General features: G+C 41.6%; 1 protein-coding gene across 3 annotated transcripts in view; it reads left to right on the forward strand.

Moving 5' to 3' along the window:
* Positions 1–3,375, forward strand: part of UST (uronyl 2-sulfotransferase) — a 317,673-nt gene extending 314,298 nt beyond the window's left edge. For 2 of the 3 annotated variants that reach the window (XM_070796329.1, XM_019967565.2), the window contains 2 exons: positions 369–648; positions 2,253–3,375. In XM_070796329.1, the coding sequence (XP_070652430.1) occupies positions 369–648; positions 2,253–2,352 (380 nt within the window). In that variant the 3' untranslated portion in view covers positions 2,353–3,375. Of the gene's footprint in view, positions 1–368 lie in introns of all 3 variants that reach the window. The other variant, XM_019967566.2, reaches the window with a different exon arrangement.
* Positions 3,376–16,504: the final 13,129 nt, after the last annotated feature.

Below are 16,504 nucleotides of genomic sequence, written 5' to 3' on the forward strand. Positions count from 1 at the left end.
TTTCTGTGCTTCCTTCTGAAAGCAACAGGAAATAAAAGATGAAAAGCAGGTAGATCTTGCTGCTCAAAAGACTATCACATACAGATAGCCCCGAATCCTGACCGAGTTCCATCAGTTCACATCTCGCGAAAGGGATGTTAGCTAGTTGAGGTGTAGTCATCTTGTGTTGATAGTAACACCTAGAATACGACGAAATCTTTCCCAGCATTGCTGGGCAGCCACTTTTCCCTTCTAGTCCTGGTATGTTGGTTGAGTCTCTTCCCTTGGGAGCTGCCAGGGTCACCAGGTAACTCAGGAGCTCGCCACCATCCTCTCTAAGCCGGGACATTGCAGACTGTGGCTGACGTGCAACCCCGCTTCTTTTCCAGAGCATAGGAAACTTGGAAACATGACTGTGACCGTGAAGAAGACCGCGCCCTCTCCCGAGGCCGTGCAGATTCTCTACCAGCGAATGAGATACGAGTACGAGTTCTACCACTACGTCAAGGAGCAGTTCCACCTGCTGAAGCGCAAGTTTGGGCTCAAGCCTCGCGTCAGCCACCCGCCGCTGAGACCCCAGTTCTTCATTCCAACCCCACTGGAAACGGAGGAGCCGATCGATGACGAGGAACAGGATGATGAGAAGTGGCTCGAAGATATTTATAAGAGGTGATGCCAGCACTGTGTTGCCTCCAGTGGCTTAATCTCCCTTTCCAGAAAGTGTGTGTGTGTGTGTGTGTGTGTGTGTGTGTGTGTGTGTGTGTGTGTGTGTGTTGGGGGAAGAAAAAATCCTTAAGGGACGAAATTAATGCTTCACAGCATTAAAAAGAACAAACGTTCCCACAGGTTGGGGTCATTGGGAGATGCCCGGTTTTGCGGGTTTTATTTGTTTTAATTTTATTCTGTGTTTTTCTGGCTCCTTGGGTCCTTCCCAGGTACATTAGACTGCTCCATCACAAGGCATCTTGTCATAAAATAGATTTTCTTCCCCTAGTATAAATGAGAGAAGAGGGAGAAATAGAGCCTACAGCCCAGTAACTCATCATTTGTCACCTGTAAAAGTATTACCTTGGTGGTTGAAAATGTCCAGACTTGTATATTTCAGTAAAAACACAAAACCACTGCAGACACCCAGGAAGCCTACTCTAGAAGGCTCTAAGAGGAAACAGTAAGACAGATAAGGACATCAGAAAGGGAGGATGTCCCTGGATAAGTGATTTCTGCCCACACGGGTAGAATTCTGCCCCTGGTCCATCTCAGGGGACACTTTCACCCAGAGCAGCACATGTATTGTCTCTGAAAGAGCAAGTCGGCTTCTGCCACACCTTCAATCAGTCCAGAGCCTTGAGTACTTCTCAAGGTCAAAGTGCGTGGCAGCCTCCATTGAGACATTCTGTTCACAAGTTCCATTCTGCCAGACTTCAAAGTAGAATAGCCGGGAAAAGAATTTGTTGGCCATGTAAGGAAGAGCATAGGAAGACAGATGGACTCTGAAGGACATGTGGTCTAGGAAAATGGCATGACTGTGTCCTTTCTCCCTGGTACGAAACATCTCATCAGCGTTGTTTTACCTGGAAATCCAGGAACTGATTGTAGCTCTGACACTTGACTCCTGTGGCCTAAGTTCTAAGCCTGACCACAGACAGGGCATGACCTATCAGGCACACCCCTGGCCAGCAGGGTCCCAAGTAGCTGGTACCTTTCACCTTCTGGTCCCTTAAGAGGTACGTGTTTTGGGTGGAAGGTGGTACTGAGTTCTGTGCAAGCAGCAAAGTGAAGTCCACTTATTATGGAAGCAGCTCCCTCCTGAGAAGCTCTTACTAGGAGGTCAGTAAGAAAAGCAGGAGCTTCTAGGTAAGAGACTGCTTGGCCAGCTTCATGAGTAAGTGTCTGCCCCCAAGGTAATCTGAGTAGAAGCTGGGCAGGCCCATTCCTCTAAATATCTCCTCCCGAGCCCATTCCCATCACCTGCCCTCCTCCGTGATGCCTTGGTTCAATCATCAGCAATCTATTTCTTTGGATTTTGAAATGTCTTCATCTGTGACCATCCCCTTCCCAAAACATGTATACGTCTGGGCAGATAATACGTAGTCGGCCTAGAAGCAGCAGTGCAGGGGGTGGTGGCAGGCAGGATACTAGGGACAAATTTTGTCTCCTTCAGGTTTTTTCCCCTAGAGCCAGCCCTTCAGGACACAAGCAAAGTGTGAGTTGGGAATACTTCACAGTAAATAAGACTCAGACTTTACACAAGCTACACATTTTCTACTTTTCAGAAACCAACAAGTCGCTCTAGAATTTTTTCTTCGTTCACTAAAATTGGACGGTAGCCAAGATATAAAGCAAGTCATTTGGAACCTGTCAAGTGTGCACTAAAGCTACTTTATCATGAGATGTATTGAGAAGGCTCCACCCCGCAGGAGTCCAGTGAAGGCTGGGACCACAGAGGCACAGAGTCCAGCATTTGGCCACTTGTGAGCCTCCTTTCTGTCTCAGAGAAGTGGGGCAGGAAAGCAATGCAGGGAAATGTGCTTAGAAGAGGAAATATCCTTTGTCCTGTTTAGAGAGACCAGGGCCCTATTGTTAGGCTTATTTTAAAAGTCAACCCAGAGAACAGCTATCACAGTCAACATAAGAACAAGAGCTGTTGCCTGGTACATTGTGAGTCACTTCTTTGAAATCGCCTATAAAGAACAATCCTTAGTTTACACACTGTGCAATCCCACTATCTGAAAATAAGGTCCGCTGAGTGTTCTCTGCTGTTGTCAGAACATCAGGACAATTGGTCATCTTTAAAAAATGCATCCTCTTAATGCAAGTGCATGTGAGCACTTCTACCTGTGTGTTCAAAAGCAATTATTGTCAGCAGTGATCACTGTAACATCAGAGGCTGACTGATTTACTTACCAGGACTTGATGTAATTTTGCCCCAACAAACAGCCTCTGGGCCCTAGAAGTCAAGGCACTTCATCAGTTTATCTGGCACACACGACAACATTTCTTTGGCCCTGAGCCCAACACAGTTTGTACTTCATGAAATATATTGTACATTTTACATAGTTTAATTTAAAAAATACATTTTAAGCTGGTTGATCTTTGACTGCCTTATTTATTATAACCTTTCAGCACATTCCAAGGTTTTAGTTACTCAGGAAGGAGTTAATTAAAATGATTTTATTTTGGTCTGATGGATGTTTTTTAAAAGGAAAATTATTATTATGAACCTTCAGCCTACTTTCCTTGAGTGCCCTAAAAGTGCTTGTAAATCGTTTTGTTTTTGTTTTTGTTTTTTTTTTCAAGAAGAAAGAAAAAATGGTATTTGACATTGATGGAAATTCAAAAGTATATATGGAACTGAAACATTAGCTTAGCTAAAATAAAAGCAATCTGTGTTTGAAATGAAGTGTTCCTTAACTTATTCATTGCCCCTGTAAATAAAGGAATATAAATAAGTTGACATTTTTTCCCGTTCTGTTGATAGCTGGAAAGAAAAGTGCCTGCAGATCCTCACTGCCCCCTCAGCCCGCTTAATGGGCCAAAGCTCCTTCCTTGAGACGTGATTTGGGGAAAGACGCATTGCTAAAAATCTGGAAACGCTCCTGTAATGACACTAAGTGACTGCTGCTTGTGTTGTCACGTGCCCTGGTTGGTTGGGTGTCGGGGGGTGCTGGGTTGGAATCCGCAGCCTTGACAGGAGGGATCTACGCTGCCGCCTGTGATCACATGGGAAGATAAGGCTTGCCCTCTCAGGTGGTTTGATGTATACTCTGATCTCTCTCCCGAGACATGTAGTGCCTCCACAGCTGGGTGACTCTAACCTCCCAAGATGAGCAGCTTCGGATGCGGAAATGCTCTCCCTGAGAAGTTTCTCTGGGACTTACAGAGACACAGGGAATCTCCATGCTTTTTAGACACTGGACATTCCAGTCCGACTCCACGTGACTGTTTCATAAAAGAACCAGAATCTTGGTACTAAATGAAAGCAAAATCTGTTAGGGTAAAATATAACATGCTTTACTTCAAGTAAGAATCTGAGAGTCGTAAACAGCAAAGTGATAAGTGGTTACCTTTCTTTATCACTTAATTTGCCTGTAACCCGGTCACAGGCTGTCTGAGTGCACTTTAAAGGCAAAAGGACTAAACAAAACTAAGATTCTGTCCCACTCTGGAGCTGCTTGTGTGGTCTGAAGTTCTTTATAAATGGGCTGTTACCTGCAGGCCTATCCAATGAGCTATTTGGCCTCAAATGAATTTTATAGGTAATGGCAGCATTTCTTAAAAGGCAAAATGATGATCCATAGCCATTCAGGAAAAAGATTCATGTCAAAATGGTGAAACTCCCTTCAAGTAAAAATAAAGATTTATTTTACTAAAATAACTTACTTCCATCTGGTAACAAAGAAAATGATTTTTTAAAGTATTCTGAATATCCTGCAAAAGAAAAGGCACGTTTAAGCTAAAACCAGGGTTAAGAATCTGTTTAAATAACACACACACACACGGAGCTTCTTTCAGCTCAGAAAGCTCACTGTGGTGTAAACCAGTGTATTCGTTTGCTAAAGCTGTCATAACAGAGTTCCACAGAATGGCTTAAACAACAGAAATTTATTTTCTCACAATTCTAGAGGCTGGAAATCTGAGCTCAAGATGTTGGCAGGATTGGTTTCTTCTGAGGCCACGCTCCTTGGCTTACATATGGCCATCTATTCCCTGTCTTCAGTTGGTCTTCACTCCATGTGCCTTCATGTCTATATCCAAATATCCTCTTTTTATAAGGACCCAGTCTTACTGGATTAAGGCCCACCCTGAAAAGGCCCACCTTGTTTTTAATTTGATCCCTTCTATAAAGACCCTATTATCTCCAAATATTAATCACATTCTCAGGTACTGTGGACTAGAGGTCCACATATGAATTTCGTGGGGACACCATTCAGCCCATAACACCCAGATTACAGCAGAAAAGTTAGAGCAGATGAGAGACGCAAGCCTAAAAAATCACAGGCCTCCCCTCCCGCCAGAGTAGCAATAGGATCCTGCAGCGGTCGGGTTCCTTATTTCGCAAACGAGGAAACCAAGATCCAGGTGGAAGATGTAAACACATCACAGGCTAACTTTTTCCACTCATATTAAATAGTTTGATTAACTTTTGAGTATCTACCAAACTAAAACTCTAAAATGGTGAGACAGCCAGAGTCCATCTGCTGAGAAATAAGGCACATTTAGCCCCACTCGGTGCCACCTGCCACCTGAAGTCAGCACAGGAGCTGCCCTCTGTGGCTCTGCTTAGGAGTTGGTGCTGTAAGATCCTCTTCTCCAGAGGGAGGCCCTTTGGTTACCAAACACTTCAGTCCTCAGAGACTGGTGTCAAAATAAATATTTGAAATCTTTCTCTCTACTCAAGGGACCTGCTGTGCGTGCTAAGTTAATTCAGTTGCGTCATGTCTGACTCTTTACAACCCCATGGACTGCAGCCCACCAGAGTCCTCTGTCCATGGGGTTCTCCAGGCAAGAATACTGGAGTGGGTCACCATGCTCTCTTCCAGGAAATCTTCCCGACTCAGGGATCGAACCCCCAAGTCTCTTATGTCTCCAGCATTGGCAGGCGGTTCTTTACCACTAGCGCTACCTGGGAAGCCCTCTCAAAGGACACAGTGGTTCTTGTTTCCGGATAAACAGAGTCAGACCATGTTTGCCCATCTCAAATTATAGTTTTATTTTTTTTAAAGGCAAAATGAAAAGTCATCTTCTGCTTCCTGTGAGATGTTTCAGGTGGACCCATGTCAAAAAATAAAGTCAAATGCGGCTCATAAAACAAGTTGAAGCTGAGTGCAGACATGCCCCTGGAAAACCAGAACTAGAGGACAACGAGGCCCTGATCACTCACAGGCCTCCTCGCTCCCTGACTGTTCCACTCACCCAAGAATTCCTTTTTGGCTAGGGCAGGATTGGCTCACAGCTCGGGCACTGCCAATTCCCAGGGAGCACCCAGGCCCACAGATGTTCATGGGTCACAGAATTGCAAACTGACCACTTGTGCATTTTGGATTTCAACTTGTAAACAGGGGGATTCCCTCCTTCAAAAAAAAAAAAAAAAAGAAAGAAAAAGGGAAAAAAAAAGGAAAGGGAAGAAAAATCAGCACGCAAAGGAAAAGTGTGAGCTAAGTTTTTCCTTTTCCAATCTTGGCGTGTGGGTGTAGCTATCTTCATTCTGACTCTCGCCAGACACTGTATGCTTTGAGCAGGCATGGAGCAATTTGCCTGATGCTGCACTGCCAGAACACTGAGACTTGACCTGTAACATGCCTCTTCTTCCAGTCCTGAGTGGGGACAGCTGGGAGGACGGGCTGCACCAGACACAGCCCGCTGGCTGCTGGGTACAGTTCAGAGAAGAGGCGGAAAGCAGGAAGCAGAACGTTGACTGACCAGGGCAAGTAGCAAATCCCTGAGTTCAAGTCCCAGCTGATCGATTCCACTGGGTGTTTGAGTAAATCACTTGACCTCCCCAGGCCTGAAGTCAACCCAGCTGGAAAGCATTAAGAAGAAAACAGGACATCCCTTGACAACCAAGAGCTGCTTCTGGGATGAACCTTGTCCCACCCTCCACCCCCATATGCTAAGAGACTAAGAATCACAGTCCCTCTGGGGCTGACCAAAGTTTTCTCTCCTAAACGCTGTGTCTCCAGCAAAGAGAACAGAATTACATGGAAGTCCAGGTCTGCAGATGCCCTCAGTCCCTCATGTCTTAAGTGTCGTTGCCTAGCGTACCAGTGAGTCGATGGAAAGCAGCACTTCTGAGATGTGAATGAAGCCAAAAGGAGGATGCTCATTCTACTGGACATGCATCAGTGTTATTATCCAAGGCAAACCACTCTGTGGATTTCCATTTTTTCAACACTCTCTTTGGGAATTTATCTAGCTGTGAGTTATAGAATTCCTCTTTAAGTCACAGTTTCTACTAAATACAGGCTTCCTCTAACTCCTTTAGAGTACCCTGTATTTCTGATCCTGTTAATAAGGAGCGTAAAACCATCCTTGTGTATTAGTACAGGTTGTGTATGAGGAAGGGAAAGATATAGCCCTGAATGCAGAGTTCCAGAGAATAGCAAGGAGAGATAAGGAGGCCTTCTTCAATGAACAATGCAAAGAAGTAGAGGAAAACAATAGAATGGGAAAGACTAGAGATCCTTTCAAGAAAATTGGAGATATCAAGGGAATATTTCATGCAAGGATGGGCATGATAAAGGACAGAATTGGTAAGGACCTAACAGAGGCAGAAGAGATTAAGAAGAGGTGGCAAGAATACACAGAAGAACTGTACAAAAAAAAAGTCTTAATGACCCAGATAATCATGATGGTGTATTCACTCACCTAGAGCCAGACATCCTGGAGTGTGAAGTCAAGTGGGCCTTAGAAAGCATTACTACAAACAAAGCTAGTGGAGATGATGGAATTCCAGCTGACCTATTTCAAATCCTAAAATACGATGCTGTTAAAGTGCTGCACTCAATACACCAGCAAATTTGGAAAATTCAGCAGTGGCCACAGGACTGGAAAAGGTCAGTTTTCATTCCAATCCCAAAGGCAATGCCAAAGAATGTTCCAACCACCAGACAGTTGTGCTTATTTTGGATGCTAGTGAGGTTTATGCTCATAGTCCTTCAAGCTAGACTTCAGCAGGTTATGCTCACAATGCTTCAAGCTAGACTTCAGCAGAACAGAGAACTTCCAGATGGAACTTCCAGAACTTCCAAAACCAGAGATCAAATTGCCAACATTTGTTGGATCATAGCGAAAGCCAAGGGAATTCCAGAAAAACGTGTACTTCTGATTCATTGGATATACTAAAGTCTTTGACTGTGTGGATCACAACAAACTATGGAAAATTCTTAAAGAGATGGGAGAACCAGACCACCTTACCTGTCTCCTGAGAAACCTGTAGGTCAACAGGTAACAGAACTTTACATGGAACAACGGACTGGTTCAAAATTGGGAAATGAATACAATAAGGCTGTATGTTGTCACCCTGCTTACTTAACTTCTCTGCAGAATATATCATGTGAAATGCCAGGCTGGATGAATCCCAAGCTGGAATTAAGATTGCCAGGAGAAATATCAACAACCTCAGATATGCAGATCATACCACTCTAATGAAAGAAAGTGAAGTAGAACTAAAGAGCCTCTTGATGAGGGTGAAAGAGGAGAGTGAAAAAGCTGGTTTAAAACTCAACATTCAAAAAACTTAGATCATGGCATCCAGTCTCATCACTTCATGGCAAATAGAAGGGGGGAAAGTTGCAGATTTTATTTTCTTGGGCTCCAAGGAAAAGTTTCAATAAAAGCTGAAAACCTGATGGGATGGGGTACTGCACTTTTTAGAGTCTTGTTTCTCATTCTCAGAAGTGGCATCACTGCTCTGATGTTGTGGGAGGAATCTGGGAATGATCTTGTGGGCTGGTGATGTATTCAGCATGGCAAATCTTTCTGAGGCTCTGCTTTCCACTACAGAACCGCCATGGGTGGAGACTGTAATATGTTGTGTTACTAATGTTTCACAGGCAAAGGAGAGCTATGACACTGACCACAGACTTCCTTACAGCCATTCTTTTTGCCACTTGTGTCTAATGTACTGCTTCCTTTCCTCCTGCGGCACACTTTCCTATTTGTTCTCTGTCTTTGAAAGTTAATGAAATTCTAGTCCAGTGCATGTTCCCAAAGGATAATTCACAAGCCAGGTGTGTGAGATGCACATGGAAGAAAAGCCCTGTGTTAATTTGTTGAAATGCCACAGTTCAAAGACGTTCGTCACACAGCACAGTGACATTTTCAGAGCATGCCAAGGGCCTAAAGGGATATTGCGGCTAAAAGAATCAGTTTATTTTATCAAATCCTTCATTTCTCAAAACTAGTTGCTGTGAAACTCTTACTGAGTAAGACTCAGTAGCCTGCGGAACTAGTATTCCGGAGATGATGCTCTGAGAAGCACTGTTTTAATGTAAGTCATTTTTCCTCATTGGAGGAGTCTCTTTCCCTGTGCTATGGTTCACTTTTTGGTTTTCCAATGGTCCATGAATATTCACTGGAAGGACTGATGCTGAAGCGCCAATACTTTGGCCACCTGATGCAAAGAGCCAACTCATTGGAAAAGACCCTGATGCTGGGAAAGATTGAGGCCAAGGGGAGAAGGGGATGACAGAGGATGAGATGGTTGGATGGCATCACTGACTCAATGGACATGAGTTTGAGCAAACTCTCAGAGATAGTGAAGCCTGGTGTGCTGTAGTCCATGGGGTTGCAAAGAGCCGGACACAGCTTATCAACTGAAAAACACAGCACTGTCCATGTGTCCTGTTGAGGAAAATGTATTTACAGATGATTAACATTTTGGCAAATAGAAGATGAAGGCAAATAACATCAAATAGTTAACAAGGGTCATCTTTTAATTTTGCTTATTCTCCCTAATTTCATTTCCCTCCCTCCTGAGAAAAATCTTTTTAAATTGTCTGTGCTTTTTAATTTGATTTGGGTCCCTCAAATCAATTCAGTACTTCCATGACAACGGTGCTCAAATCAAATCGTGTGCAAGACATCTGCCCCTCGTCTTCTCTGGTCTGTGGTTTGTTAAACAGTAGGAAGAAAAACAGTGGCAAGAGAGAGATCTCAAGTTGTTCAGATAAGGTTGGTGTTTGGAGATAAGAACACTCAGCTCTTGAACTTGAGCTCAGCTTCTGCACATTGGGGTACCTGTGTTGCTCAGTACACTAGGGGGAGCCGTATCCATAACGAATTACTCAAGAACTCCTAAGGTCTTTCCAAACCTAATTTTTCTCCCATACCTACTTATTTTCCTTCAAGGCTTTAGACTAGAATGGGCCAGAAGCAAGTGGTGGTTAAGGTATTCAAAACACAGCATACACACTGTCAGTTGATCAATAGGCCATTATTCCTCCCAGGCTGTGTAACCTACTTTAGTTTAGTTTTAAAATGACTGCGGTCTTTTTCAGTCTTTATCAGATGATCTTTCCTGAGTGTGTTGTATAATTATAACACGATTGAAACTCTGATTCGATGATCAAGAGGTGACTCATGTGATGACTCAATGATCATGATAACCCTTAAGCAATTCCACCATTGCAGCTATAAAGGTAAGTAAAAAAAGTAATACGAAGAAGAAATAGAGACACAGAGGTAGAGAACAAAGGTATGGACACCAAGGAAGAAAAGGGGAGAGGGTTGGATGAATTGGGAAATTGAGATCGACACATATATACACTACTGATACTATATATAAAACAGAAAAACAAGGAGAGCCTGCTGTATTGCACAAGGAACTCTACTCAATGCTCTGTGGTGACCTAACGAACGGGAAGGAAATCCAAAAAAGAGGAGATATACATATGGCTGATTCGCTCTGCTGTACGGCAGAAAATAGCACAACACTGTAAAGCAACTACATTCCAATAAGAATTTTTTCAAAAGAAAATAAAGTAGTACAGTACCTCAAGGATGTCAGAAGTCAAGAATACCATAATGCCTGTCATCATGGCAGCCCAAACTCAAAAATTCAAATAACTCTCAATTCAAATTCTTCTAACATACAAAAACTCACCAGCACACAGAGGGGCTAAATGTGGAGGAGGTGAGAAATCAGTGAAGACCTGATTAAAAAGAAGGTTTCAGGTGGGGTTTGTGCTCCAGCCACAGTGGAACTTGCAGGAAATAGCAGAGCAGATCTAAAGCACAGAGATCAGGCTGCCCTTTCAGCAGATCTGCCTTGTAGAAAGGTCTTGTACCCTGTGTGTGTAATAGGAAATAAAGGTCCCATGATGTTAAATAATGAGCTGGTGGTAGCGCAGCAAGTGTCAGGGTCAGCATGCATATCCAAAAAGGCAACCTAGGACTGAAGCTGACTGCTGAGGATTTTGGAAGAAATTTTTATTTTACTCTAAGGGCAATGAGAAGCTCCCTCGGGCATTTCAGAAAAGGAAAGTAACATGAGGAAATCATTTCTTTCTAAATTAATTAGCAAGTGAGCTGATTCTTCTCCCTTTGCCCTCCTCCCCTGCAATTCACCGCCCTTCATCGCAGACTCCATCTTCTGAGATGCTGATCCCTGTGAATTGAGCTCCCTGGGCTCCCTGCCTGCTGCCTCTGTGATAGATTTGGCCGATGGGTGGCGTGCAGGAAATGGGGAACATCTGAATGGAATTCTGCCTCTGACTATATAATAGGAGAAGAAATGCAAGGCAAAACTCTTGTTAGTCATCCCACGTGTGCCCGGGGGATGGGTTGGGGTGTTGGCCATGAGACTGGAGAAGAAGGACAGAAGCCAAAACTTTAAGTTGGTTCCATGACTGATTTCAATCAGTGGAAAACAGTGCTCTGCACAGTAAATATGTGCTGAGTCGAATGCACCAAAAGGAGCTAAGGGAAAATACAGCGTTAACTCAAGTATTTCCAACTCGGGTAGAGATGTAAGTCATGGAAATGAGATGATGGGGTGAAAGAGCTGGCTTAGAGGGTAGAGAGGGCCAGCTGGAATGTGTGGACGTGTTGAGATTAGCCTGCTTCCTGAGGCAGAGTTCCCAATAGATGCCCTCAGCTCTCCATGAGGCCACAAGCAGTGGGGTTGGGCCCCCAATTCCCTCCAGTCAACACCAGAGTGCTATACAAATCTAACCATTTCTAGATGTGCCATGATGTGAAAAAGAGGTGGGAAACCCAGTTCTCATTTACTCTACCCAAAATACACACAGTTCTTTTGTTTCCTTAACACAAGTCTTTTCTTTCCAGGTCCTGTGATCCCTTTTCTTTTATACTAATCATTATTTGACCTCCACGTAAGCATGGATCGACACCAGAGCACTGAGTCACCATCAATAAGGGAACCTGTTTAATTTTTCTAGCAAAGATGATGGATCAGAAACCTGTCCATCTTAGACTGCTTCAGGCCAATTTGAGAACATGGCAACATTAACTGTCATAAAAGCAAATCTTTGACCTCAGCCTCATGAGCACCAGCATGAATGGACTGGCCATCCATATATCCCAACAAAAACAGGAATCAGACATTTATTATCATTCTCATTCCGAAAATAATTAACCTGTGCCTCCAGAGTCTCCCTCTCACTAAAATGATTACAAGGTAAAAAGTTTCCATAATTATAAATGGTATTTATTAATAGCATTGGCCAGCTAAACTGTGATTAATAATTATGTGTCTTGATATTCATCTTCAAAGAGGATTTTATGTACATTACTTGGTGTTCAAATATATACATGCTAAAATTAAAATAGTTTGAAATTAATATTTTTGAATTTGCAAATTAAAACTGCAGACAGTGGTTTTTTGACTAGATAGGTTAGGAGTCAGAGGTAAATTTTTATTTCAGTTGAACATACTGTGCTACACATTTTAATAGTTCCATATAATGTTAAAAAATGCTTTCATATATGTTACATTAGCCTTCTGTATTGATAGCTATATGGATAGGAATATATACAGGAAACTGAAATTCAGAGAGGCAGATTGATTTAGATTAGGTCACAGAGTAGCTGAACTGATTTTAGAAACTTCTGATTTCTTTTCTAAATTATGCCTCCACAGCCAACATATAGGAAATAATACTCTTTTTTCCTCATTCATTAGATATGCTTACCACATCATAACTTTGGGGTTCCCCTGGGAGTCCATGGGAGTGCAACATCTGAACTCTTGGCCTAAGAGTTTGATTAAACATAATAGAAACAGCTGCTCCTCATTTAGGGCGTTTTTGTTTTTTAAACTCTTATTCTAGACACAAACCTCTCGTGGGGAGATTCTACTGAAATAAGACCTATATTATACCTGGTTTGAGCTTTACTGTGTCCTACCTCTTCGTGTAAATTTAGTTTTAAGGAAATAAAGAGAAAAACTGCAGTGTATTTGGGCTGAGTGGGAATCTAAAAATGCCCCCTTTTCCCATTCCTTATACATTAGTGTCCATGGCTTGGTGGCAGGTCATAAGAATGAGAAAGGTGCATGTGGGGCCAGAAGGAAAAGACGTAAGGAATCAGGCTTCCCAGCCTCCCGCACTTTACCTCCTCCCCAGAAAATCTTCCCGTCATTTCATCCCTGGATTTCCGGGCACTTAATCCCTGCGATGGTCAGGTGAGATAGGAGAGATTCCTGTTTTAGTTGTAACTTGCGCTGGGGCTGCTGTGAGCAAATCCAGGCCTCCAGCGATTTTCCTGACTGTGGTCAGAGCACCAGGCTGAAACCCCGGAGCACCACGAGGGCACAGGCAAGTCTCTGCCAGCTTCCTCTTCTACCCAGAGACTCAGATCCAGCCAACACGCTCGAATCTCAGGGCTATGGATATTTGCCCTTTTATTATGGCCTCTTTTCTCATCTTCTCTTCTCTTTCTTTTTAAAAACGGCATAAATAAAAAATACTGTTCAATATCACTTATATGTGGAACCTAAAAGAATGATATAAATGAACTTATTTACAAAACAGAAATAGACTCAGAGACATAGAAAACAAATTTACAGTTACCAAAGGGGAAGAGGGAGAAGGATAAATGGGAATTTGGGATTAAGAGATACACACTATATTTAAAATAGATAAACAACAAGGATCTACTGTATAGTATAGGAAACTATATTCAATATCTTATAATAACCCATAATAGAAAAGAATCTGAAAAAGAATATAATAACTGAATCTCTTTGCTGTACGCCTGAAACTAACACAACTTTGTAAATCAACGGTATTACAATTTTACAAAAATAAATAAAGTGATTTTGCTTTATGACCCCAAATAGGCCTCCATGCTCCAATGAATGGATAAGATTTATGTTATATTGTGCAAGTAGAATCTGATTTTAGGGTGAGGAAGGACTTTAAAGATAAACTCAATGGGAGAAATCACAAAGAAAAAAGTATTAGACTCTCTGAGGTAAAAGAAAAAAATCATAATTTAAAAGTAAATAACAAATGGGGAAAATATTTGCATCAGAAATGGCAGTAAAAGATTTGCTACATAAAGAACTTACATAAATCAATAAAGAAAAGTAAAACATGTGCAAAAAATATGTTAGTTCTCAGAACTTAGCTCTACCAAAAGCTAAAAACATGAAAAATTTTTAATCCTCATAAATAACCAAAGAAATTTGAATTGAATCAATGTGACATCACTGTTGACACTTTTGTGACAAACAAAACATGAAAACATAAGACATAAAAGTGGGCTAATGTCCAGCAGAGAGTATAGTGAAACTTTTACTCTGCTGATAGGAATAAAATTGGTGCATTTCTGAAAAGTAATTAAGTAATTCATACAAAAACCCACAATAAAGTAAACACTGAGATTCTAACTAGTTTGGAAGCCTGGTTGAAAACACTGATTTCATAGCTATAAATTCAGAATCATCTAAAGATATCAGGCAAATGGCTCAAAGTCTTGGTTTAAAGTATTGTGATAAGAAATATCTCTCAACCTTCAAGAAATGTGAGTATAGCTTTTACTTAGAATATGCAGGTTATAGTATACTGAATTAAAAAAATTTAAATTGGTCTCATTATCTTATAGTCAGTCTGGGTGTAAACTCTTTCCCCTTGACTGTGCCACCCTAACCAGCCTCCAGAGGTGGAACTGACTCCATCATGGCCTACCTACAATATTATCCTTGCCAGACCATTTCTAAACTCAATAGAAATACACATTTGCCCATGGAAAAAATACAGTTTTCCACACTTTCAGTAGGGATTTGGATAAGACTGGATTTGAAGAAGCTTTTGCTTGGATGAATTATATTTTAATTTTAAAAAGTTGTTCTAAAATTTCACAGTGTGAAGTATTCCTAAGACAGTTAAGCCATGTCTCTCAGTATTTTTTCACTACTTTCATCACAACTAAAGATGTACTGAAAAGGAACTGGATATTCTATGGGGAACACAAACTCACATGTAAAGTGATTATTCTTGCAGAGTATCTCTACCAATTTGCTGAGATTTTCCTCTTTAGCAGAGCTCATATATCTTCATGTTGCCAAATTAATGCAGGGATTAATTTCTAGCTCATTGAGTTGGAAAATACATTTATCTTTCATTCACTTGTAAATTTGTTATCCTGAGCATCACACTCATAAATGAGAGAAGAGACTTGTAATTTTTATGGTTATAACCAGGGTTTGAACAATCCTGTTATTGTCTGTTTCTGCACAGAGCCAAGAAGACAAGTTCTACCTCCTAAAGGAACAGAACGATCTAAGGACCTGAGCCAATCATGCTGGTTTGTTTCTGATCTTTGAACCTCCTCTTTCCTGCACAGAGCCAGGCACCCTAAGCCAGCCACTTTCTGTGTCAAGAAATATTGTTGATTTCATTTCTTTCACAGCTTGGGTCAAATTTTATTCTTGAGTAGTTATAAATATACATATATTAATATATAACATACATTATATATTATATATAATATAATGCATTTAATATATAATATAATACTTCTGCTAATTGTGTCGACTTGGCTTCAGGTGCCTGAAACCCAACTCTAACTAGTTCAGACAAAAAGGAAATCTATTGTAATTGTCAAAGGTATACAATCAAAGGAAGAATTGAAAAAAACAAAATGCAAGAAGGACTGGGGAGCAGCTGGACTCCTGGAACTATCGGGTGTCTCTCTGTCTCTCTCTCTCATTTACAGGCCAGCAGGTAATATGGCCCCCTCCCGGCTTCAAAACCCCCAGACCTCATTCACAGCTTCCGTCACCACAAACTGGCTCCTTGTTAGAATTCAGAAAAATCCTTGTGGGGAACACACTGATTGGCTTAACTGAGTCAAGCCCCTCCCCTCCATGAACCAATCAGAAGGTCAGAAGAAGGTTCTCATGGTATGAATCACGTAAGGCCAGAGACGCCTAAATACTGTGAATGAAGCAGCCATCAAATAGGAGTGTCCACTAGAGTGTCTTTTTAGATTTGCTTCCCAGGTTGGAGCCCTGGATTGGGAAAATCCCCCGGAGAAGGAAATGGCAATCTACTCCAGTATTCTTGCTGGAAGAATTCCATGGACAGAGGCCTGACAGTCTACAGTCCATGGGGTCGCACAGAGTCGGACACGACTGAAGTGACTCAGTGCATTTGAAAGCTCTGTTCAGTATTTCTATAATGTCACAAGAAACAGCTATTTTTGTGCAAATTAGTGAAAATATTTCTAAGTTGGGAAAACAAAACAAAATTCAGGGAAGAAAATAAAAACCAACCACAGTCTCATCATCCAAATATTTACATTTTAGTGCATATCTTTCCAGGCTTTTCTATATACATGTATTCTTTCCTATGTACAGTACATTACTGAGATGGTGCTAAATGTACAAATCTACATTGTGATGTTCACTTAAATGTAAAAAGATACTCTTAATTAATAACATACTTATAAATCCCTTTGGATAAGGGAATCTATAGTACATCAGAAGATGTGTGAACTTGAAGTTATATGCAAAACATCATAAGCATATTGGTGTGTATTTCTTTTGAAAATGGGTCCA

Source organism: Bos indicus, chromosome 9 (assembly GCF_029378745.1).
Source record: "Bos indicus isolate NIAB-ARS_2022 breed Sahiwal x Tharparkar chromosome 9, NIAB-ARS_B.indTharparkar_mat_pri_1.0, whole genome shotgun sequence".
Lineage (NCBI taxonomy): Eukaryota > Metazoa > Chordata > Mammalia > Artiodactyla > Bovidae > Bos > Bos indicus.